Genomic DNA, 27354 nt, shown 5'->3' with positions numbered 1-27354 from the left:
ATCCAGACTGGACGTCAAAATACACTTTTCTACATCACTGTACTGCCTGTGCAAGGAATTTCCTTGAAGTAAGACGGTAAAATCTCACTTGCCATGTCCCAGAGGATGTAGGTTTAATGATTCAAGAGATATACGTCTTTCGATGACTGGAGCACTAGGTTAGCTGATAAGACTCTTTCAATCTCTGGCCAGTGGAGCAGTGGGAATAGAATATGGGTGGACTTTGCTCATTGAGGACTAAACTAAAAGGCACTCAGAGGTAGGATGCTGCATTAGGGAAGATGAATCACAAGGGGTGGTTCTGTGCAGTCTAGAAATTGGGCGATTCATTGGCAGGTCTGGCAAAGTCTGGACCTGGCTGGCAGAAGGGCCTCATTCATGCCTTAATTTAAAGGCAACAATGGCTCCTAATAAGAAGCCTGGGATGCATGATTTCAGTCAGAAGGTTGGCCTTTGTCTCCACTGTAGGCAGCTTCAAATCTAGCACCTCTGAGGCTCTGTGTACCATTGCAGCGAGAGAGGCCTTCTTCTGTTGGGGACCCTAAAGGTGAATTAAATTTGGTCTCTCATGGAATGTTCAAGTCACTGGCATTTTTAAGTCTAGGCATAAGCCAGCATCAGCGTAATAGAGAGGGAGCAAATGATCTGCTTCCTCATCATCTTCATAGTGGGAACATGCTAAACAACTTTAAAAGCATCACAGTCAGAGCCAAAGAGGGCCTCCATCTGCCTGAAATTCTGAATACAAGCAAAGAGTACAGGAGAAGAGCATTCCTTATATTAGGTCGTGCCTTGCTTATTGAACAGATGTAAGGGTACCTCAAACTGTTGGTCCTTTGATCTTTATACACAAAAAAGATCTCTAATAAGTGCTTGTTTTGGAGACCATTCAGTATTGCACACTTCACCGAACATGGTGAACAACCTGATTATGAAGCAATTTACTTTGGTGGGTGAGGGTCAATGCCTCCTGTAAAGGACACCCCTCAATACTTTGTGTTATGAAGGAAAAATCTCCCTTTAAGTACATTTTCCAGAACATTAAACTTTTTGATTGATGTACACTAGCTTGGGAGAAAGTGTTATGCACCAAAATAATCCTCTCACGCCCCTTCCCTTTTTTTTCCTGATGTGGCACAAAGTTATTTGACTTTGGGGAAGGCCCTGCCTGCGGAGGTCTGATTGGATGATGGTTATGAATATACAGAACAGGACTGCAATATATATAATATTGGCAAAAGAGGAAGGAGTCTATCCGGTTGTAAAACAAGAATTGCGGTGTGGTCTCCTTTAAGACCGGATTTGCTGTGGGGTCAATAATGTCTCAGGTAACTCATTGCACTTCGGCTACAGAAAATAAATCACTTTAGAGAGCCAACAATGAGATCTCTCCCTCGATTGTACGCATAGGGAAGGCAAAGATCCCAATTTGGAATTTTTAGGAATTTTTCAGTTTATCTTTGACTTACTCGAAAACGGCGAACAGAAGCACGGCCGGGAATCGCCTTGCAATTTGAAGTGGGACCAACTTGGTTTCTTATGTTTGCCAACCTAGAGTTCAGCTTCCTGTTACCCGATGGCCTTCGGATACATCAAGGAGCATTTGCTGCAGGACTTTGAGTCATGTTTAGCACAGAGGTACCAAAGAAAAAACACTGTGCAGGACTGTAACAGACAAGTGAACGCAAAACAATTTAAAGATTGTGTTTTTGGGTGGGGGAATGGAATTTACTTGAGTCCGTCACAATGTTTTGATAAAAAAACAAAAAAGTTGAAACATAAAAGGAGCTAGGCTCTGAACCCACATAGAAGGGTGTGGAAAAGGAGGAAGTTACATTATGGTGAAGGGATGGCCCTTACATGTGGCTCTGAAGAAGGGACACAGTCACAACAGAGGCGATGGTGCCACCTCCTCTAGGAAAGAACCTTGTGGCACTGGGCTAGATACACAAGGAGGAAGAAGCAGTGGCTGGAATTTTCATCAGAACTGATGGTCTAGAATGACACCCTAGTACTCTAGTCTTTAACCACTGTGCTGAATCTAGAATCTCAGTGTGTGATGTGGTTGATATTTTCTATAAATGTAACATGCGCTAAATTATTTTACATTTTACTGTTCTGCTCTGTCAAACATTGCACCAGCTCTACTCTTAGAGTCCACACAGTAATGCTTGTGAAATGTATGATTGGGATTGTAAGTGGCAGGCTTTCTCACTTTCAGAGTTAAGCAGTATCAGTCTACTAAAACTTTTTTTTTTTTTTTTTATTGCCATTTTTACATTAGACACATTGTACATCGTATAGATCATTCAAATAGTTATAACAGATTGTACATTCCATAGTGGTACACATCATCTGCATATATCCGTGATACGTCATCGGAGAGCATGACCCACGTGCAAACTTGATATGAGGTGTATACCCCGGTGTCTCAGGTTCCAGATATGGCACAGAAACTAGGGTAAAACGAAGGCCTAAACTATGGGGGGGGGAGGCATGAACAGGCACAACCAATGACATCAGCGAGGGTATGTAGCGTCGTGGGGGTAAGGCACCACTGTGTCCCATGAGTGTCTATCCTATTGGGGGTCGACCTAGAATTACGTTAGCATAATCGATCTTGGAGTATGTAAGGATATCATGTGGGCGGAGTGTCGAGAGATTGGTTGGGCGGGGTCTGTGACTGCGCGTGCAGGGCCGACGGTGTGAGTGGGTTGTCTATTGGATCTGCACCCGGGGATAGCTGCTTGAACTGGTACAATAGCATGGCCCATTCCATTGATATGTGGTGTTTGCGGACCCCGCTCACCTCCTCCTCCCGCAACGTCTCCTCCTCTGCCGCCGCCCACTTGTGTGTAGCTCCCACCCAAGCCGCCAGCGGTGGACCTGTGGGGGAGCGCCAGTGCATAGCGATGCTGCGTTTGGCCAAAAGCACCGCCAGGGAGAGGAAGCGAGTCCGCACCTTGTGTTGCTTACCCGCGCGGAAGATGCCTATGGCGGTGGCCTCCCATGTGGTCATGCAGGTTAGCCCCGTGAGGGTACCTAGTGCGGTGTGAATGTGGTGCCAGTAGGTTTTGATGATGGAGCAATTCCAGAACATATGTTGGAAATCTGCGTTCTGCTCTTGGCATCTGGGACAGAGGAACTGAGTGTCAGGGTAGAACCGTTGTAGGCGTGCGGGTGTTAAATAGGCCCTATGCAGGATGTAATATTGAATGTTCTTGAAGCGTGCGTTCCTAGAGACCTTCTTAGGGTACTCCAAGGCTCTCCCCCACTCCCCCTCGTGAAACGCACGCCCAATTTCGGCCTCCCAAGTGGCTAAGCAGTATCAGTCTACTAAAACAAGTTGCTGGCAATTTTGATCTGGCAGAGTGAACTATGAAGACTTGAAAGAGAATAAAAAGAAATTGTTGGTTGCATGAAAATATGCACTGGAGGTAGGTAGAAGCAAGGCGACTTTGTGGAGGGAACAGGCCAACCACACCCAGGTTAAACTCATAGTCATTTTGGCCTCTTCTATGCTGTTGTGGAGCCCTCAAAGCCGTGCACAATGATCTCAGTATTGGCTGAATGGCCCAGAATGTTAACTTATCTGATGATCAAGGCAAGATGTCATAGTCAACCTGAGGATCTACCACATTTAATAGTTTGTGTGCTGCTCCAATCCTCGAGAAGCAGACTATCCTTATTGCTGGATAGATTCTGTCAACTTCTGGACCCACAGTCAGACTAGTTCTAACTTATGATGTGTATTGCCTCATAGAGATGCTTGCATCTGCTACCTGGGGAGATGGCACAACACCCAGGTAGGGAAAGGGATTGAAGTCTAAAATCAAGTAAGTACACAAAGAAAGCGTGAAGTAGAGCGTACATGCAAGTTGGTAAGTCAAAGATGGACAATAATAGCTCGATAAAGAGATGAACAAATATTTTTTGCAGTACACACACACACACACACACACACACACAAACACACACACAACCACACAACCACACACACACAACCACACACACACAACCACAACCACACATACAACCACACCACACCCACAACCACACACAACCACACACACAACCTCACAAACACACACAACCACACGCACAACCACACACTCACAAACACACACAAACAACCACACACACAACCACAACCACACAACCACCCACACAACCATACACAACCACACACACAACCACAACCACCCACACAACCACACACAACCACACACACACACAACCACACACACACACAACCACACACACAACCACACACACACACACAACCACACACACAACCACACACACAACCACACACAACCACACACAACCACATACAACCACATACAACCACAACCACACACAACCATACGCACAACCACACGCACAACCACACGCACAACCACACACTCACAACCACAACCACACACACACACAACCACACACACACACAACCACACACACACACACAACCACACACACACACAACCACACACACACACAACCACACACACACAACCATACACAACCACCCACACAACCACACACAACCACCCACACAACCACACACACACAACCACACACAACCACCCACACAACACCACACACAACCACCAACACAACACCACACACAACCACCCACACAACACCACACACAACCACCCACACAACACCACACACAACCACCCACACAACACCACACACAACCACCCACACAACACCACACACAACCACCCACACAACACCACACACAACCACCCACACAACACCACACACAACCACCCACACACGCCCACACACACAACCACACACACGCCCACACACACAACCACACACACACAACCACACACATACACACCCAACCACACCCAACCACACCCAACCACACCCAACCACACCCAACCACACCCAACCACACCCAACCACACCCAACCACACCCAACCACACACACAATCCCACACACACAATCCCACACACAACCACAACCATACACACAACCACACCCAACCGCACACAAACAACCCCACACAACACACACAACCCCACACCCAAACACAACCACACACACAACCACACACAACCATACACACAACCACACACACACAACCACACATACAACCACACACACAACCACACACACAACCACACACACAACTACACACACAACCACACACAACCACACACACAACCACACACACACAACCACACACAACCACACACACAACCACTCACACACAACCAACCACACACACACACACACAACCACACCCCCCACCCACAACCGCACCCACACACAACCACAACCACACACAACCAACCACACACACACAACCACCCACACACACACAACCACACACACATAACCACACCCAACCACCCATCCACACACACACCCACACCCACTCCCACAACTTCACCCACACACAACCACAACCATACACACACACAACCACACACCCAACCACACATACAACACACACAACCACACACACACAACCACACATCCACACACTCCCACAACCGCACCCACGCCCACAACGACACCCACACACACAACCACACACACACACACAAACCACACAACCACAACCACACACACAACCACACCAAGCATTGGCATAGCCAATAGGTCTCGCCTTTGGGACCTTATAAGTGTTTAGACATGCAACAGTTGATGTGGTTGCACCAAGGATATTGTGCTGCATAACTAAATACTTAGAAGGTCCCAAAAGCGAGACCTATTGGCTATGCTAATGCTTGTTTTTAATTCTATTAACCTTCTTAATTGCTTCGTTCTACCAATTATTTCATTCTTACAGTTCATAGGATCATGAAGGCCAGAAAGTGTGGTCATTCTTTCTCCTATCAGACTTTCAAGAGCAAGAATTCTTTATCCATATACATTCGCTCATTGAGTAACCCAGCCATATCCAATTCCGAGTAGCCTTAAAGACTTGGCTCTTCACTCATTTGGTAATAATGCCCTCTCTGAAGTTAAAAAATAAACAAATAGATCAGGCACAGACTGGAAATTAACAGAAAGGTATTTTGGGTGTAAATTCAAACATGGTGTCCCTTCATGTAAGATGCACCTGTCATACATGTTCCTGAAGCTCACTTTTCTCTGCTTGCGGGAAGGCAAAGAATCATTGCTCCTAAAAGTTTGTTAACACTTGGATGTTCAGAGGTGGTCTGGGGGGATGGAAGCCGTTGCTAAGCAACTGTACATATGTTAATGTAATCAATTAAATGGTGTTTTGAGCTCCTGCTGAAAGCAGGGCGTGCCATGCAGCCGAGGTCAGGTGAAGAAATGTGGCATTTAGCACGGTGGTATATGTAGTTGCTTTCTAGTTGGGCTATCAGTCCTCTTCGTGTAACTTTGAAAACAATTACTATTTCCACGTAAATCGAATATTTTTTAAAATTGCCAAACTCTAAAGAAGTCCAGCTGCCCGCAGAACCAACATGGAAAGTGTAAAATGATTGAAACCTATATTTCTTTCTGGCACATTTGTCCCATAAGCAAGTAGGACACATCTCCAAATGCAGGTTTATTGACAGAATTTGCTTAGAATTAACTTAAGGAAGGGTTAAGATTCAGAACACTTAAGCAATACATTTTATTATAGGTGCAAGACTTTAATATTCTATCTTCATGAAAGCACAAACGGAGCAATTGCAAAATATGTGTACAAAGTTTTTCATATAAAGGACATCCTTCCAACTTCAGACTTAACTTCGATTCGGACGTGAAGCTAGAATACCACCTTTATTGACTTCCAATTATTAAAAAACGTCACATTTCTGATGGCCCAGTGAATATGCTGTTTCTTTTGCTATAGGTTATGAGTAAACAACATTTATAAGTACGCAGTGTCATTTCGACTCAAGTACAAAAAATGGGCCTTGCCACAGTTAATATTGTGCGCATATTTTGAACATGCTTTTGCAACCTGCCTTTTTAGTAGATTGTAATAGCACATGGAAAGGGTGAAGTGCAAAAACGAAATGCGTGCATTACTGCCATGTTTTAAAACAAATTGGTAAATCTAGTATAAAAATTCACCCACATTTGTGCTGCGGTATTTTTTGCGCCCGCTACTTACAATAGGATCTAAATGATACCTTCAGTGTCATGTTTCAGATTTTCTCACCATCGATTTTGCAGAGCAGTCATAATTTAGCTTTCGCTGAAAAGCTTTGCAGGGCATAATAATGCATGGATTAATTACTTGTAATCTCCATGTAGATTTTTTCCCCCACATTCTGACCTCAGAGAAATTACTTTGAAGGACTGCGCTCTAGGAAAAACACTGCGACTATTAAGCAGCGCAGTGGAGCAGCCGCAAATACTGCACTGCATGGGTAGGAGAGCGCCATATTCACAGAAATATGGCAATCTCCTCCCCTCTGCCTCTCACCGGTGCAGAAAAGTGCTGCTGTGCACCACACACACACACCTTTGCACCATAGTGCAAAGGTGCTTCCGTGAGTGTAGCATAGGTTTTGTAGTAAAAGGAAACACTTCTGTACAAAATACTATGCTTAGACTAACTTTGAAACTGTTCCCACCTTGCATGTGTGCTGTGCAGTGCAGCACAGTTGCAATGTAGGAAAAGAAAGGAGAAATGAAAGCATTTCTCTGTGATAGTGCCTGGTTAAGGTGGGAGTTTTTTTATGATGCAAAACCCTGTCTACCTATTTTATTAAATAGGGTTTTGCATCAAAAACCATTTGGTGGTTGCATGGGAATGCCCATGCACCACCCATGGAGGGTCCCTCTTGGTGCTAAATTATGCAAAGCAGCAACGTGTGCTGCTCTGCGTTATCTTCAAGTTATTTTCCAGTGCAAAAAAAGTTTTGCGCTGGAAAGTAAATTTGTAAAAAACGGATTTTGCGTTGATTTGGGTGACACCTTTGTGATGCAAACACAGCGCTACATCTTAGTAAATATATCCCCCAATCTCGTGGTTTTGTTTTGGGGCAATATTGCTGCACAATTCAGAGTGTTTCTGCTCAGAATGAGGGATGATAATATGTGCAATGAGAGCTATCACACTAAATTTCCATACTTTCTGCTAGCAGTTTCACCATGTAAATATTGGCAGATAGTACCTGACAAAATGTGAACATGGAAAATACACAGGCATTCTCAACTGGAACATAACTGAGACTATCAGGAACTGATGCAGTGCTTTCCCAAATCTATTCACTCACTCACCCAGTCATCTAAAAGGTCATATTCCATTATGTATTTTAATATCTAAACAAGGGCAAACCAAAGTAAAGATTCAGGATACCTGGCAATAAAGTGTAACAACGTGCATAACTCTCAGTTATTTGCACAAAAATAATCAGATCAGTTGATATTGTTTTGCAGTGCAATGCACTACCATTTCTGCAAATGCAGATAAGGTCAAACAGCAATAGTGAACTATTCTTTGATTTGAAACTGACCCAAATTGCATTTAACAATGTTTATCAAACCACTAACACATTTTCAAACACAAAAGTCTTAATTCGATAGTAAATAAAATTTCATTTTTTTATAAATAGAGAAAAAGTTAATGTGCATAAAAATATGTGGATAAATGCACGATTCAGCCGTTTTCCCTTTTAAAGGTCTGTGTTATCTGCTGTAATTGTGCTATTCTGGTGCAGTTGGTGTGTTTAAATGCAAAGTGTGTTTAAGGCTGCAGTACCGGCTCCTGTCTACAGGGGCAGAGCTGAGCAAAAAAATAAACACACTTGGAGAAACACAGGTCCCCACAAGGCAATTTTTTAAAAAGTTGTAAAAATCGACACAGATGTGTCTGAAGTCATTTTTTATCATTTAGAAGACATTGCCTTGTGGGGACTTGGGTTCAGGTCCCCACAGTGCAATCAAGTCCCCACAGCGTGAGTGTGTTATCACACCCAAGTCCCCACAAGGATAGTAACACAAACCCACACACACGCGCGCGCGCACACACACACACATATATCTCTATCCAGGATCATATTTATCATCATCCAGCAGTCCCCCTTCCAACACGTACAACATGCCTCTTACAATCATGTTCCAAGGCTTGATGAAGACCAAGGACTACAGTTATGGGGACTGGACAGATATTTACTGGGTAGAAAGGTAGGCAGTCTGCCGTCAAGTTTACATTTTTAAAAACTTGTGCCTTTTGTCGAGAATCACACTGACAACTGTGTTAGTCACTGATGTCAGCAACAATCAGAAATGATGAAGAGCACCACCAGTGGGCTTGCAGAATTGTCAAGCTAAGTAGAGGAAAAACAAATGTTTGTCAAAAAATAGGCAAGGGCATGGCAGTACCACCTTCCAGAGCCTAGTGGAGGCCACTCATCCCAACATTTTCTAAAAACTGTAATCGTAGGCATACATTCTTCAAACACTTTCAAATCTACAAATTCTGCCCTTTTCAGGTTGCATACCCACGCATTTCAGAGATGTTCACAAGAGTACTGTAGTCTCTTGCCTGCCGAGAAGAATCTGGCATATATTTAGCCTAACTAGGAAGCTCAAAGTAATGTGTCTGAGTCAGTGAACCAAATGAGTAAATCCACTTCAAAGCCATCTTAATAAAGTTACATTCAAATATTGTCTTGATAAAAAGAAAAATATTTTTCCTGTTTTTTGTAATGTATGCTTTAACTTCAGTAGATAGTTCATCCTGGATGTATGGTCAGGTGTCAGACTAGATGTCAAACATTTCGAAGCAATTCACCCATCCAACACCTGGGCACAGAGGTGTCAACATCACTCCCAGAAGTGACGCTGCAACAGCATAGCTCCATGATGTCCCTTCCCCAAAATTTCATCAGCTCCACCCAATTTTCTGCTCAATGGAGGGCAAGCTAAAATACAGAGACAAAAATACTAGAAACAGGAATGTCTTTAACAGAGATTAGAGAGCCATGCCCAGAAAGGAGGAGGTTGAAGGTGGATGGGCAATCTTGAGAACAGCAAAAGACACAAAATTGATGGACGGAATGCAGAACAAATCAAAACATTCACCCCCAATCAAGGGATCTGGGTTAAATCCATCATTCTTTTGCTCACCATGCCACCCCAGATTAGACCTGGCTATATGCAAATCAGTCTTGACCCTGTGCCTCATGGGAACAGTCCAGCCAGAACTGCCAAGCCAGGTCCTCCCTGGACCAGAAACAAGCATCCTAGGACCAGTTTCAGGGTTTCACCCCTGTCCAGCCAGGATAGCTTGATTCCAGTGGCACAGTGAGCCCAGGACTCACGTCTGTGCATACCTGGAGCACTTAGGACGAGAAAGCAAAAGACACACAATTGATGAACGGAATGCAGAACAAATCAAAACATTCACCCCCAGTCAAGAGATCTGAGTTAAATCCATCATTCTTTTGCTCACCATGCCACCCCAGTTTAGACCTGGCTATATGCAAATCAGTCTTGACCCTGTCCCTCTTTTTGCAATCTTGAGAACAGCAATTAAAAAGTCTTTACTGAATATAACTAAGGTATTCCTTGGATGCATGTGTCTACTCCAAGAGTCCTTGTCTCACAATGACTCCAAAGGCATTAAATCGCAACGGAAGGTTTAAGGACCAAAAGTAAACTTGAACTTGTGCGAGACATCGCTGAATGACAGCAATAGCAAACATAGCTTTTAGAAACACTAAACCTGGGTATAAGATGGACAAAAAGATGGCTCGGTCACCAGATCCTTCAGACGTAACCTCTCGATACTGGAATAGATTTTGAGAAGGCGTCTGAATAATGTTTCTTCTTTTCTCTTTGTACACATGACAAGAGGTGGAGCACTTTTGTTTCATCTGTCTTTTTTGGGATATTTGATGAGGAAACCTACATTAACAAGGTCTAGACCTGGATTTCGAATGAGCCTCTCAAGCAGAAACCCAGAATAGCTGTTACTCTTTCACCCTGGATTCTTTAGGATGATTCAAGGAGTATAGCTCACACACTGTTACATTATTATTCATTTCAATCACCAACGACACACAGAATATGAATTAATTACCAACATCTGTCAATAACATTGGGTGTAGGGTTTCAAGCCCGAAGACTTGGAAAGAAACAGAAATAAAGAATCTCAAAATCATAAAAAATAACAAAGACAAGAAATTTCTTGATAGTTCAGGATTAACGGTCTCTAAAGTATAGAAAAACTGGAATGGATGTCACTGAAGCTCATGACACACTATACTGGATCCTAGATATTGCCAATAGTGGAATATATTGGAGCCTCAACTTAAGTAAAGTAGCATGCAGCCATCAAAACAAGGGTTTAAGATATTAGGACAGTCTTCTCACTTCTCTTTAGAATACAGTAAGTTTGTGATATTCCTTAAAATAAAACACTGATCATGAAATCTAATACACTCAAATTATGAATATATTATTAATACTGGTATATTTACAATGACTATGCGTTGGGAATCCTAAAATCGCCTTGAACGCATTACTAGCAAAAAGGTCAATATATGGGACTTTTACAATGACTATGCTTTGGGAAACATCAAACAGTCTTGAATGCATTAATAGCAAAAAGGTCAATACATGTACAGAAGTAGGCCTGGGCGTAGAAAAACTCCGCTGCACATCGCGAAGCAGAGTTTTCTGCACTCCGCGAGCTCCGCGGAGTGCAGAAAACTCAGCGAACGGAGCGAAGTTTACCACCCAGGCCTATACATAAGCAACATGCATGAAAATAAAAATGTGAAAACACCTGTTTCAACATTAATGATAAAACAGCAGTAATAACTGTTTTGCAACACATCAAAGTAAGAAATATAAGGGTCTGAATCAAAGAAAATAAAAACATACCTTTATTAACATGAATTTTTGCATCGGTTCATACCACTGTAGCAAAACAATTCCAGATTGTAAAGCACCACAGAGGTACTTGTGCCCTGTGTAAGGATTTCTTACTGAAAGTAAACAAAAAGGTTTCATTCACTTGTGGTTACATTTAAAGTATTATCTGTCAATAATATATATTAGAAGAATTCACTCTTGAGGAGAAGACCATTTCAGGAGCACATCCATGCATAAGACAGGAAAAGCATCAAAGATAAATATGTCAATACTTTTATGATGCATACTACACTTTTCAAATAGATTCCAAAGCATTGCCAAAATACTTAAACACATTTAATATGAGATTTGACAATGAAGGTAAGGCTTCTATGTATGTGTGGGATGGATCATCCAAAGAGATGAGCAGATGGGGTAAGATCTGGTTGATTCCATTTGGAAAATAATGGTGCAGTAAGTTTAACATCCCAGAAATTAACGTTTTAAATGAGGGATAGTTGTCAAAATGGTATGTACAGACAGCTAAGGAGCCTGCCTCAGTAGGGTTTGTATAAAGACAAAAAACCTCACTTGAAGGTTTTAGAGCGGTGGGGTTGCTTAATGGTGAGACATGAAATTCAGAAAGAGTGGGAAAACAGTTATTTACCCCTGTCATGTTACTTCTGAAGGGGTACTTGATCATGTCCTCATACATCCTATTGTGTTCAAACTAAATCTGCCAAACATTAGGGGTGCCACGAGGTGCTTCAATACCCACGTTCATGGAGTCTCTAAGGTATCCCCATGTCATAGATGCCTTCTTCTATAAAAAAAAATCAGTTCCACCTAAATCCTCAACTGCAGTGTGACATATACACAACTAAGCAGAGCAGAACTTTAGAAAAACAAGCAATGGCAAAACCAATCGCCTACTGGCTTTGCCAATACCGTTCATCATTACCCAAAAAATAGTTATTGCCGAAAATGAAAGTAATTTAGATTATCCTGCGTGTTTCTGTATAGCCAAGACAACTGTCCGAGTATAAATAGGACCCACCTGCAGCTGATAGCGAACCGACTCAGACCCAGCTGTTGTGCAGAGGGATACAAGTGAGGGAAGTCTGCTCTATCTGCAGATCCTGCAGCAGCTGGAGATCAAGCATTGGCAAAGTCAATATAACTCGCCTTTGCAATCTATTGGCTCTGCCAATGTCTTTAGTTCATGCTGTACAGCATACCGAATATTACAAAAAAGGCATCATATACTTCTGCATGACTTTAGTGCCCTTTTTTTAAAATTGGCGATCCGGAAATGATCGGTAACGTAGCATTCTTTTTTTTCTAGGGCAATGAATACAACATTTTGGTAAAGAATAAAACAATACGTGTTTTGAAAAGAATCTCAAGAGTCACAAACCCTTTATAATAGGGTGAAGTATCCATATTCTCGATTGACCTCAATGTGGGAGATGCCCCTTTCCCACTAGAGCAAATGCATCCGAGATTTAGAGGTCAAAATCAACTTGTTTATCTTCTTGATCGCATTCCATATGCAAAATTCATAAATCCAAATAATGACTGGAAAGTTCTGTTTTAATGTATAATTAGACAAAGTTGCAGGTTCAAACATTGAACCAGATCTTATGTGAAGCTAACAGCCAAAACGTGTTTCATCCCTTCCCGGCGAGCAGGCCTGGGGCTTTCTCAAGGCAGATAAAATGAAAAGGTAATTGTATTGTACATAGCTGACAATAAAAAAGATATCAAAAGGATACATTTAGCTATGTATGTAGGTGTCCTAAAATTCCATGAATCAATATTCAAAGTTTATCCATAATGCACCCATCAATCGGCACATAGCATAGAATATATACAAGTGGCACAGTAAGTGTCAGTGCCCAGAAAAAATATTTTTTATACAAACACAAACTCTTAGTCCTTGTGATCTGGCCCTCCAGAACCTCTGACCTTATTGACTTGGCCTTTCTCCTCATAGTCCTTTTGTTCTAACAGATCCTGATCTCCTAGCCCTAATTCTATTGATTGTCCTGTCTTCACAGTCCTAGCCCCATTCTTCTACCTGATGGTTCTGTAGTGGTTCTGTTTTTGAGCGGCTTCTGACTAGCTTTTATGAAGGGGAAAACAGAGCCTAGGGGGGACCCCGCTCTCAACACCACTATATCTTTATCAGTGCTGAGCACTAGCTGATCGGTCCACTGAACACAAGGAAATAAACACACCTCTTGCACAGATTTATATGTATCCAGTACGTTTCAGAAGGTAATACTAAGCTAACACTGGTATTTAACAAAATTACTAAAGAGAGAGGAGTGCCATCTTTTGTCTCAGGTTTGAAGCATCATAAAATAGCATACAATGGTAACATGCCTGTTTCACAGCAAACATGCAAGGCACCTGAGTGGGTTAATGATGTTATTGCTCTGATCCTTGTTCTCCCTGCAGGGCACTAGTCATACTGCTGGAACAGCTAAATGATTAATGTACCCACTTCACACAGCCCCATGTAACAAGAATGGCATGGGTTTTAAGCCGTGCAGGTTTTAACTTATTTCTTCCTTATTCTGGTCTTGATAAAATGGGTTCAGTTGAGTAATAATTCCCACTTATGAGGTGCCAAAAACTCAGTTTGTATAGTGTTCTATTTAACGGATTACCCCAATAAAGGTCTTACAATGATCAAAACAGAGGTAAACCTCCACAAGATCTTTGATGTGGTAGATGCATGATATGGAAGGGAAACGGATGTACAAACTAGTAAATCCTGCTATAATGAAAAGAAGCCAATGAGCGGAAATCACTGCAGCAGCTTATTTAACAAGCATTGGCTAACTCACTGGGTCTAACCTTGGGAAGCAGATAGAAAAGTAATTGGCAAAGTAAAGCACTTGCCTACTGGTACTGTAGTGCACTTTGTTTTAGTCAGATGGGCACACTTAATAAAGATGAAACACAATCTATCACAATGCAAAAGAGTTAATTTCAGAAGAGAGCTTAACCACTGCCAAATGCTGTAAGCAGTGGTGGGTGGAAGTAAAATGTGAATGAGAGCTTAAACTAATGAACTAAAAGGTTGGACCCCTCTATAAATGTATGTATATATGAATGATTGATTTATTCATTCATATTTATGATTACATGACACTGGTGGGATACCTAAGGCGGTTTCTAGGTCAGATGTAAAAACACTACAGTCAGAAATAAATGGGAAGAATAGTGCTGAACTATTTAAAATCCTTCAATTGTTCCCTGGTGTCACCCAAATAGCTTTTTAACTGACAAAGACAAATTACACTCAACATTCACTTAGCAAGCCTTAAGTTTTCCATCCAGCACACATACCAAATACAGATTAATTTTAAATGGGAGGGATGTAACAACAAATAAAGTCAAATAGAAAAAACAATACTGAAAAGGAAAATACAGGGGAGATTGGACTGCCAGACGTCTATGCACCCAGAAACAAACACAAGAGTTTCTTTCTCAAAACTGAAACATTTCAGTAGACTGCTTTGAGCTCAGAACGGTTTTTGGAGGTGATGTTAATGCAATTCTACATCTCGAGAGACAGTCATGACAGCAGAAAAATTGTGGCAACCAATAGAAACACATGCTCGAACATGGGTTTCATATTTATTTAACAAAATGATAAGCATAGCCTTATAAATGCACAATTGATAAAGTAACACTGTCGGTAAGGATCACTTCGAACAAAAGAACACAACTAATTCACACAATCAGCAGAGCCTTAACCTCGTGGTCATCTCTAAATAATACAGTCTAGTTTCCATGTCGTTTGAGACCTTTGAATTCTCCAGATCCCAGGCTTTCCTCCAGTGTCTGAGAACACCACAACCTGCAGAGTCCTGTCCTCTCTATGAAACTGATCGTTTACTTTAAGTCTACAAAAATTGTTATGTACATTTAAGAAAAATCACAGGTAGGTAAAAAAAAAAACACACAACTCAGGATAACATCTTTCAATTGCCACACAATCATTTTTGTCATTTCTAGGTAGTTTTTAACAGACAGATTCTTTCTAACTTTTTGGAATTTTTAAAACCTTTTCTTTAATGTTAAGCATGACATTTAATTTTCATATCACTCATTTAAAGATGTGGATTTTTGAATTTATTAATCTGAAGATTCTGTAATGCAACAACAAACGTTCTTGGAAAGGTGTGCTCTAATCACTTCGACCAAGAGCTAAGAACTGTTGCTCCCAAGTTCGAGAAGGCTAAGTTATCGTAAAGTTAAAAGATATGATCATTTTCAACATCCATTTTTTAAAGCATCATTATTTTACTGGATGTAAGAAACCTTTGATAAGATGACTCCCAAAGTCACAGACTGGGCGGCATCATCTGCTGCAAAAATATGTCTTGGTTGAAAAGTGCCACTGCACGGAATAATAAAGAATAGAGCCTCTCTTATCCTTTTGTAAAAGAATACCCAGAAAAAGTTCACCGGTGGTCAATCAGTTTTTAATGATGCTTCATCTGAACACTCAGAAGCGGGTAAAGTTCCCTGGTGTCACCCAAATAGTTTTTTAACTGACATACCAAATACAGATTAATTTGAAATGGGAGGGATGGAACAACAAATAAAGTCAAATAGAAAAAACAATACTGAAGAGGAAAATACAGGGGAGATTGGACTGCCAGACGTCTATGCACCCAGAAACAAACGCAAGAGTTTCTTTCTCAAACCTGAAACCGATGGTCAATCAGTTTTTAATGATGCTTCATCTGAACACTCAGAAGTGGGTAAAGGTCCACTAAGGAATAAATTACTTAATAGGATGAAAAATCTGCACTGAACTAGTGCAAACAAAAGGGCAGCATAGAAAGCCTGATGTATATGCTCATACATTAACTTTAAAAAGAGGGCAAGGTGCATGTGTTTGGTGAATACAAAGATGACATATGAAATAAAGGAGAAGAAAGTGAACGGAGGGATAAAGAACCAATAAAGAACACTACTTACAGGTCCTGTTCTGTTCCTTACGTCTTCTGGTAAACTCATCAGGTGTCAGACTGTTCATGAGCAAATTAAGGGCCTGGTTGGGTGCTGGGCGAAAAAAGTACTCTGTCACAAATACAACAGAGTAGTCCGCCTAACTCTTAGTTTATATGCCTCATTTAGAGGTTTCCTTTGACAGAGCCCCCGTTCACTCCGTTGACTAAATGTTTCCTCCAAAGGAGTAGGAGCCTTTGGAGTAGGGGCATTACACCTCCCACTCTATTTTGGGTGCAGATGTGTTGTCTTTTTTTTTTTTATTGTCACGCCATGAAAACCCTGGGGTTTGGGACAGAAAAATAATAATGGCCCCACACCCTTAGAGGTAATTCCCAGGGTGTGGGGGGTCAGTTTTTTGTTTTTCAAAAATAAATTCCCACTTTGGGAGCTTGTTTTTGGGGGGAATTGTTTTTTTATTTGGGGATGGCCATCAAAACCGACAGCCACTGACAACTAATCTTTTTGGACCCTGAAGTGAACCGTTGTGACGTGGTACCTTTCAAAACACAGAGGATCGATGGGCCGGTGGTTATCAGGGTGGCTGAGGTAATGTCCTCCTACACCCGACAGCCGGACTACTGCCAGCTAAAGTCTAAATCAGGCCCTAAGTGTTTGAATATCTGGCAATTTAGGGACTGTGTTCATAGATTTTACTAAACTAACTTTTCCGCTAATTTAAGGTGTACTTTCAGAAGTACTTTGTCCTGAAATGAGTAACTCTCACGCAGCAAGATATAAACCCAATCAATCAAGGTGGATCGTAACTTGCACTGCAACGTTGTACATTATGACACAAAAGTGAGACACTGATGGTCTTATGTGCACTCCTCCAAGAGCTGTTCGGCCACACTTCGCTTCAAGTACCACTTTAACAAATCAACAGAGTAAAGATGATTGAATTTGGGTGTTTGTTGCATATTATTCCAAGATTATTTCGCCTCTGATTCTAAAGCCCCTGCTCAAAAGCAGATTAAGGCAGTGCAGAAAGAACGTATGGATTACAGAGAGTTATCTACCTGTTGGTAACAATAGCCTTCCTAGATAATTTATATTCTCAACTTATGTTTCCTATTCAGGATCCGAGAGGTACCCTACCCAGCTTCCTCACCTTATGTAAAACCCTCTTAATATTTCTTAAATGTACACAGGTGGGGAAGTTAGATAAAAACACTGAAGTATAAAGGGAATGAGAGAGAGAGAGAGAGAGAGAGAGAGAGAGAGAGAGAGGGGGTTCTGACCAGCTAACACCCCCCTCCACAGACTTTTTGATTTCGGAACTCTGTGTTTTGTTACCTTAGCTTAAGTCTCACTAATTAAGTCTCACTCTCTGTAACCCTTGTACACCTATTAAAATACAGTCTGCTGTCCTGCACAGCTGGATAAAAAGGCGTGTTGCTGGTTACATGTGAATGCGGGTGTCACCGTAGGCATTTCCACCTGACAATGTCCACATATTAGTTAGTTTGAGCTTAGTATTTAGTAATATGTATAAATAATGAAGTACTTTTCATTGTTAAAAGCAAAGGCATTAACTGGGCAGCGATTTATTGAGTTTTCTTTGTTGTGTGGATAGGTTCGGAGCCTCTAACTCACCTTAATAAGCCATAGACAGCTGTACCTCGCTACACAGAGTCTAGCTTAGAAGGGGTAACTGGTTCCCACTTGGGGGGCTCGCAGTACAGGTGCCTCAGGATAGCAGTGGTGTAAGACCCCAGTTGTTACAATTAGGGCCCAGCCCAGTCTGTCCAGCAACCCTGTGATCTGGATTGTTTTTTCAGTGAGTAGGTCTAGCACAACTCAGTAGAGCTTCCAAGACATTAAACAGATTCCATAGTTTAAGCCCAGAGGTTAGGATTGTTTTATAGATAATCTACAGAAGAAATAGAGCACCTTTCTAAAACATTACAGCAAATAGGCATTATTTGTTTAGAACATGGAACACATAACGACTACCACAACATTTTTGTTACATTATTTGACTGTTTCAACTCATTTACCTAAAACCTTTAATAAAGACCTTTCATCATTAAATATTTTTACAAATTCAAATAATAAAGCTATAAAATATTGACACAAACAAACTTACCAATGCAGCATCTGTGACAGCCTTTTGTATCAGGGATTTTTGTTGTTAAAGCAAACCTCCTGAAAATTAAATACAGTGTTAAATATCCTGAACCATAAGTATGACGCACACTACAAAGAAAACAACTGCATTTATAATGGCACATTTTTGCCCAGTTATTTTTAAGCTGGAAAGGAAGGCAGGGAAGGCATCAGAACTAAATCTTAAGCTATATTAAAACCTGTCTCCTGAGTTATGTGCTCAGTAAGCAGAGCAAAGTTTCCTGCATGCTTTCAGGCTAAAGCTGCAGAAAAGAGCACTTTTGCCCACAGGCCTGCCTGTCTCTCATAATTAATTTTTGAAGGGCACACAACAGTCATTACAATTATGCCATCTCCAGAAACAAAAACATACAAAAAGTGTAAGCACCACCCATGGCAAGATGATGCGTTTGAAGGAGTGCCTCTCTAACAGAGTCTCCGAGATTCAGGAGTAAAATCTCAACCGGTAAAACTATCTTCTCATTTTTTCATTCATGAATAAACTATCATAATATTACTAGTTATAAAATGGTTGCTACCATAGGAATGCTACCAACAAAAGGAGGCAGAATACCTTTAAGCCTTCCATAAGGAAAAAGCTCAAGTATCAGCTCATGATGTACCTCATCTTAGTGCAGGATCTTTCTAGCATTCCAGCAGGCCGGCGCCACACAAAAGATCCCCTGCTGGCAAAATTGCTTTGAAGAGCAAAGTCAGTGTCCAGCCAGTGTGATTAACTTAACGTGAATATCACTAAAACACTTACATAGTCCAGCACCTGAAGGACAAGTTACTTGCCTTCGGTAATGCCTTATCTGATAGAGACATGATCTAGCCACAGATTTCTTACATTTGGAGTTCCAAGGCGTCAGACTGGATCCAGAAGGTTTGTCCTCGAGCAATACCCCTGCGGGTCGGTAGGTGGCGTCAGTCTGCTCCACGTGACGTCTTCTGCGCAGTTGTGACATCCATGTCATCTATTTAGTCACCACCTCAGCATGCCGATGTCAGTTAGTTTTCATTAATTTCCAAACCAAAAGCATGGAGCCATGAAGTGCACTGACATTAGTGTTTTTCGGGCCCTGAAAAGTATCAGCCCTGACCCTAGAAACCTGTCCACAGTGCAGGGAGGATGGGTGGGCCAGTGAGGAATCTGCGGCTTTCAGGAGGAAAGAGGCCCTAGTGCGAAGCACCCATTTATTAGGGAAGTTGACCGGTTCGAGAGGCGGTCCTCCCCCTGCTGCGACAGAAGATCCACACGAAGGGGCAGCCTGATCAGAGAATTGATGCTCAATTGGAGTAGCTTGGGATACCAGACTCTCCGTGCCCAGTCTGGAGCCACAAGATTGACTTTGGCTCAGTCGCTCCTGATCTTCTGGAGCACTACGGACAGGAGTGGTGTGGGCGTAATGGCGTATAGGAGGTCTGAGCTCCACTCAAGATGAAAAACGTCTCCGAGCAAGAGCGGCCTTGGAAATTCCAGCGGGCAAACCTGCTGACATTGTGAGTTCTTGGCAAAGTGGAATAGATCTAACCAAGGCTTTCTTCACTGTTGAAAGACCTTATGGCACCTCCAGATGGAGACGCAATTTGTGAAACGCTAGGCATCGACGGCTGATTTCACCCACTCGGCAGTTCCGAGAACCTGCCAAGTGTTGAACCACCAGAGGCATGCCTGCTGTTCAGTCCAAAGTTCCAGTGCGTCTTGACAAAGGGTCCAGGACCCCACCCCGTCCTGTTTGTTGTTGTACCACATGGCGGTGGTGTTGTCCATGAACACTTGAACCAACTTTCCCTTGATTGAAGAAAGAAAGGCTTTCAGTACCAAGCGAATTGCTCGGAGCTCCATCAAGTTGATGTGGAGTCCGGAATCCGCCGGAGATCAGAGTCCTCTGATCTCCACCTCTCCCAGTTGGCCGCCCCATCCCAGGAGTGACACATCTGTCACTATTGTGTGGTTTGGTTGGGGAAGGGAGAAGGATCTGCTTCTGACCCAAATGCTGTTGGTCAACCACGACTGCAGGCCCTGTGCAGATCCCTCTGAGATCTGGACCATGTTGGAGAGATTCCCCTGATGCTACGTCCACTGAAACTTCAGGTCCCATTACAAAGCCACATATGCCATCTGGAACGTGTCACTAGCAGGATGCAGGAGGCCATAAGGCCCAGTAGCCTCAGTCATTTTCACTGAAATCCACGGAGAGAGGCTGAAACATCGGTATCAGTCTGAATATCTTGACTTGCTGCTCTGGAGGATAGGCCCTAAACTGCACTGTGTCCAGAACCGCTCTGAAGAAAGCGAGCGCATGAAAGGGAGTTCGGCACGTTGATAGTGAACCCCAGCCAACTGGAGTTGGGAGGTGGAAGATGACAGCCTGGGGCGAGTCTGCCTGCCTTCAACAACCAGTCATCGAGATAGGAGAAGACTGGTACCCCGAGGGGTGCTGGTAAGGCCAAAGGGGAGCACGGTGAACTAAAAGTGATTGTGGCCTACCGTAAACTGCAGGTAGCCCCGATGACCAGGCAAAACAGGAATGTGAAAATAGGTGTCCGGCAAGACCAACGCTACCATCCAGTCTACTAGGTTCAGGGCTGACGAGACCTGAGCCAGTGTGAGCACCTTGAACTTTTTCTTTTTTGAGGAAGTATTTGAGGGCTCGCAGATCTAGAATACGACATAGAATCTTGCCCTTTTTTGGGGTCAGATAGAAGCAGGTATAAGAACCACAGCCTACTTCTGGGTCCGGAACCCTCTCTATGGCTCCCTTGGCCAAAAGAGTTATGACTTCCTCCTGAAGCAAAGTCAGGTGATCCTCCGTCAGCTAGGCGTAAGTTGGAGGCATGGAGGTAGGGGTAGTCTTGAAGGGGAGGGAGTAGCCACCTCTGGACTATCTGGAGAAGCCACCTGCCTGACGTGATGGCTGATCCAGCCACCAACTGGCTGCCCATGATCTGGAACGGCCAGACTAGGAAGGTTTGGAGGCTGAGGGGGGAGGGGTCTGACCTGACCTTTGGCCGTCCGAACCACTGGGTCGGAACAAGCCATGCCCACTGCTGTGCAGAAGTTGCTGAACTTGCGCGCTCTTGTAGCTGGGGTATAACTGGCGTGGGTGAAAGCCCCTTCCGTAGCCATGTAAGTGGTATTAAGGCAGACGGGGGAGGTGCGGCCACTGAGAGGCCCAAGGACTTGGCCGTAGCCTGTGAGTCCTTAAAGCACTCCAGCAAAATATCTGCCTTGTCTCCGAAGAGACAGGTGCCATCAAAGTGCATGTCCATGAAAGAGGCCTGGACATCGCCTGAAAAGCCAGAAGTTCTCAACCAGGCATTGTGTCGAACAGCCACTGCCGATGAAATCGCTTTGCCCAGCGAGACCACAACGAATGGTGAAGTAAAAATGTTCTTACACTACTGTCCAGCCTCTTGGAGTCCGTGTCTGTGGGTGCGGAAGGGAACATGCCGAGGGAGGTAGAGGTTTGGTCCCCCAAGCTCTCGGGGGTAGGGTGGTTGGTGAGGAAATTTAGGTCGCCTGGTGGAGGGCGATGCTGGGGGGTGATTGTCCTATTCACAGGAGCCCCTATGCTGGGCTTGGAACAAGTTCCCAGTAGGACATCAGTTAATGTCTTGTTGAAGGACAGCAAGGGCTCTGAAGAGACACCTGGCTGCAGGACCTCTGTCAAGATAATCGTCTTGACTGCCACGGAAGAGAGCTGAAGGTCCAGAACCTCAACTGCCCTTTGCACCACCATAGCATAGGGAGGAGGGTGAGGGGTCTGACCGTTGGCTACCTGTCAAATGTGGTCTGTGGGGCTGGGAAGCCTGGTGGATGTGACGGCTGGAAGGGTAAGGACGAGGTTGAAGGCCCCCTCCCTGGCCAGGAAAGGGGCAGAAGGTGGACTGGGGATTATGAGGGGCTGTAGACAAGCCCAAAGACCTGGCCGTAGACTCGCAGTCCACCTTCTCTACAAAATGGCAAAAGCAATTATGACAGAAACCTGGACATCCCCTGTAAAGCCAGTCTTTCTGAGCCAGGCTTGCCGCCGCAACGTCATCAACCTAGCGAATCCGTCATGTCGAGCCCACACCCAATGGAGAACTCAGCTGCATCTCGTCCATCAGCAATCGCCTGGGTGTACAAGGCCCAGGCCTCCTTGGAGACCACAGGCAGCACATGCACAATTGAGTTCCATCTCTTATTGTAATAATGGCCTAATAGGTACACAGTGTTCACCGACCACAGTGCTAGGCTGGCAAATGAGAACATTCTCTTTTCAGCATTTTCCAGCCTAATGGATTCCCTATCCGGTGGAGTGATCGGAAACGCAGCAAGATTAATTCTGGACGTAGAGGCTTGGACCAACAAGCTCTCCGAAGTGGGGTGCTAGGAAAGGAAACTGTCACACCCCAGGAGGGGGGGGGGGGCAAGGGCGGAGGGCTATTGCCCTATGCCCAGGAGCCCCTGTGCAGGGTTTAGACCAGGACAGCGTAGGATGTCTTTAAGGGCTTCTTTGAAGGGGAGTAGGGGTGCCGAAAAAGTGACTCCCGGCTGAAGCACTTCAGTGGGCAAGTGAAGGTCCAAGACCTCGGTGCCATACACACCACCACTGCAAAAGAGACTCCCTCCTCCGTTGCCAAGGTAGAAGTAGAGACCAGGCCCGTGTCCCATGAGATGTCTAATTCACTGGCCTCCGCCAGTTCCTAACACTAGTTGTCCTGTTCCTCATCTGGTTTCTGGTGACCATAAGGGTCCAAAAACCCCCTCCTATTTGTCGCCCTCACCAGGCCCATCAAACAAATAAGGCACTGGCTCCACTCCAGGAAGCTTGGACATGGTCGCTGCCAGAGTCTTAGCATGGAACGATGTCCATCCGACTCCGTGTCAGAGTAGAGTATAGTAATTGGAAGGAGGGGGTTTTGGGAGGCATTCCAGAGGGGCTGGCCACCCAAATATGAGGCGCATGGCCTCACATAACTCATTAATCAGGGCGGGGTTGCTCCGGAAAAATTAGGGTAGCGCAGAAAAGACCTAAGTTCAGGTTCTGCCGATTCGCGGGGCCTGAGATGCTGATGCGCTTGTGCCTTGTCGGAAGACTTCAAAGGGCACGATGAAGTTGAAGATCTCTTCGACTTCTTGTGTATGTAGGACTTACCCAACGACTTGGAGTGCAACAACAAATTCGGGAAGGGCTCCGAGAAAGGTTCAGGGACCCTCTGCGCAATTGGGGCCTTGAGTAAAACAGAGTCCACCAACGTCGGGTGGTGAGGAGCTTGAGGGAGCGTTCCCTCAGCACCTTGGGATGCATGGTGTGGAAGTCCTTGCAGGTCTTCGAGTTGTGGTCCCATTCCTTGCACCACAAACACACCGAGCGAGTGTCAGTCACCGTCATTTGACAGTCCACACATGGATTGAAACATGCCAGTTTATTGGGTGACATAACCTTACACCAGGAGAAAATTCTCAAAAATGTTTGACAAAATATCGAAAAAGGCCTTTTAAAACATGACCAAGGAGTAGCTCAGACCAGATCAGAGCTATCAAGCAGGGAAAGGAAAGAACTGACGTCAATGCGCTGAGGTAGTGCCTATGTAGACATAGCCCATGTCACTTCCGTCACTGACATGGCAGACGTGGAACCGAACGCCACCTACCGGAACACAGGGGTACTGCTCAAAAATCTTCCGGATCCAGTCCGATGCCTGAGAACGTTCTAAGGTAAGGAATTTGCGGCTAAAAGTCTCTATCAGATAGTTTTTTTGTTCAGTTTAACAATCACTTTTTACCAACATAGAATGGGAGGGGTTAGATCTATAATCCACAACAGAAAAAACACAGTTTTAATGTAGGAAGCGATACAGAATGAGTACTGTGTGCACTGGAAATTTATACACAGGTAGTTTCGTAATCAGTGATCAGAATCTTTATCATGACTGCAGATAAAAAGTAGGTGTATTGTCCAAATGCTCAGGCAATTAATGGAAGGTCTTTCTAAAAATAGTGAGGCAAAGGCATAGTTTCATCCGAATAAGCTAACCTATTTGTACTAGAATATAAAACTGAGGGGTCCCTTCCTCTTAGTCACATGTTTCTATAAATGGTAGGAGAAGTGCATTTTGGAGTGGGGTCAAAGGGACTGAGACAAAAGTGAAATAACACTTCCTTTAATTTAAACCTCTAAACAAGTTTTAATTTTTATTAATTCATAAAGATTTTATAATAACCCCCTCTGACTGGAAGTTCTCTACCATCTGGCAGGAATCCTTCATGGCAATTTATTTTTGTTATTTTCGAAGTACTGCCCCACATTTAAATAGACTAATAGCAACTCACTGAAACCGAATCACCTGAGCAGAATAAAACTTATTTTTACAGCTTTCTATATTTGTTTAACGATCATCATAAGTAAGGTTTCTCATCATCTAGGTAATAAGTATATGTCCTGAATAAATCTGTCAAACTGGCAGCTGTACAGATAAATTGCTTTACCAAAATAAAGATCCTGATGGGAAAAACATGTTTAGCAATTAGTGTGATGTTACCAACACCCAAAGCTTGGATAGACTGTGCCCAGTTGGAAACTGACTAACCCTATATTCATTCATGTCCTCTTCCTCACTGGCTGTTGTCTCTATCTAAATGTCCCGATCGCTGTATTTTAATAACTTTATTTGTTCCCTCTGTACATTGAAGATTGTAAAAGCCCAATTATCAACACACTATCTACTAACTCATTGTTTTAATTATTGTCCTTTCAATATTCTTGTTCTTCCCAGCTTTAGCTTAAAATGCAAACCAATGTAAACTGCATAATAAGAGATTGAAAAAGGACAGAAATAGATTACTCTAAGCAGAAAATAATTTTGGCTTACCTAGTTAGGTATCACTTATTGCAACAATGATCTTTATATCTTACCCATTCAAAATGTAACACCACCCTCAATTCCATTGAAATAAATCACGTTTTGCAGGGAAATAATTCTGGACATCTTTTCATAATCTCAACAAAAGGGGATCTTAAGAACGGTGATGCTGAGGCGATCACTGGAAACATTTCTCAGTGCTCATTTGTGGCCATCCGTAATCAAGGAGAAGGTAATATCCATAACATGAGCAAATCCACACAAAAAAGAAACGCACCAGGCTAAAAACCTCTTTGTATGGAATGTGTAAACATTGTTTTTGTGAAAAGAGAAAGTCAAACGGCTTTGCTAAAATACAGCTCCAGGGATCAATAAATGCAGTGGGAATGTTTTGATGAAGAATTCCCTCCTCCTCTGCGCCATTAGGCTGTCCACAGTCTATGAAAGGTGCAGGAGGAGTGAACCAACTAGAAGGCCCATGATTCATGCCCGTTTCACAATGTTTCAAACACTGTACTCAGCCTGATCAGCCCATCACCATAGAAATTGTCTGTTTCCACAACATGGGTAAAATAAACTGAAACATCACGATTAATGACTAAGGACCAAAAGCTCAACGTTCCTCTGCAAAGATGGAAAGAACCCACTCCAGATCTACTGTTGACAAAAAGCATTGGCTCTGATGTTCTCTGTTAAGACCAGCACATGCTCTGTCTGCAAAGATATTGCAAAGTTGCAAACTGGTGATCAGTTTCCAGATCGTGAAAAGTGATATGGCATTCACTTTTAGGTATTATAGAGACCGTGTGCAGACAGGTCTTACACTTCATTAAAGCGTAACTGGTTTGGTGCCAAATTGGTCATAAGAGATTCCCACCAAAATGGTGTCTCTGAACTATCACCATATATAGACTGAACTTGGGGAGAAACGGAATGTCTAACAGCTCCCATGCTAGGCTGTAATATTGGGTCCACAGACACAATTATCGCAACATTCGGAGAAAGCAGGAGACTCCCTCTCGAGGCAGAAAACCTCTTCATTGTGTCCAAAACTGCTCCCATGAACTACAGGAGCTGCTGTGGAATGAGAGGTTATTTTCCAAAGCAGAGTACAAATCCTAGACAGTGAACAAGGGTATGTATTATTTGCAAGTGAGAAGCGGTTAGTGGGAGAGAATCAGACTCTGATACACATGTCCAAAAAAGGACAATATAACTCCCGTATTGGGCAATCTAGGAAAGGAAGAAATGGAAACTCTCATGAACAGATGTGCTGCTATCACAAACATCAGCTTAGTGAAAATGTTTGGGATAAATACTGAAGCTACAAGGCAGCATGAGAAATTGGAAATGACATTCTTCTAATCTTGAAGCACAAATGTCAAAATACCTGTAGGGATTTGGATATAAGAAGCTAGTATCAAAGATGAAAGCTGCTTCCTTTTAAAACACTCACCACCATAACACATATCAAAATAACTCTTGTTGCTGTTGAGGCTGAGGAGATATTGCGCTTAGGAAAGAAGGACCCCTGAAGAAATGACACAGTAAATAT

General features: G+C 43.2%; 1 protein-coding gene across 2 annotated transcripts in view; it reads right to left on the bottom strand.

The window, feature by feature from the left end:
• Nucleotides 1–27354, bottom strand: part of MAP4K5 (mitogen-activated protein kinase kinase kinase kinase 5) — a 525125-nt gene that overhangs the window by 98421 nt on the left and 399350 nt on the right. For both annotated transcript variants that reach the window (XM_085626992.1, XM_085626993.1), the window contains 2 exons: nt 18925–18983; nt 11832–11935 (listed from right to left, as the gene is read on the bottom strand). In XM_085626992.1, coding sequence (XP_085483118.1) covers nt 11832–11935; nt 18925–18983 — 163 coding nt within the window. The remainder of the gene's footprint in view (nt 1–11831; nt 11936–18924; nt 18984–27354) is intronic.

Source organism: Triturus cristatus, chromosome 9 (assembly GCF_964204655.1).
Source record: "Triturus cristatus chromosome 9, aTriCri1.1, whole genome shotgun sequence".
Classification (NCBI taxonomy): domain Eukaryota; kingdom Metazoa; phylum Chordata; class Amphibia; order Caudata; family Salamandridae; genus Triturus; species Triturus cristatus.
The sequence above is the reverse complement of the archived record's forward strand: the minus strand, read 5'-3'. Positions and strand labels throughout refer to the sequence as shown.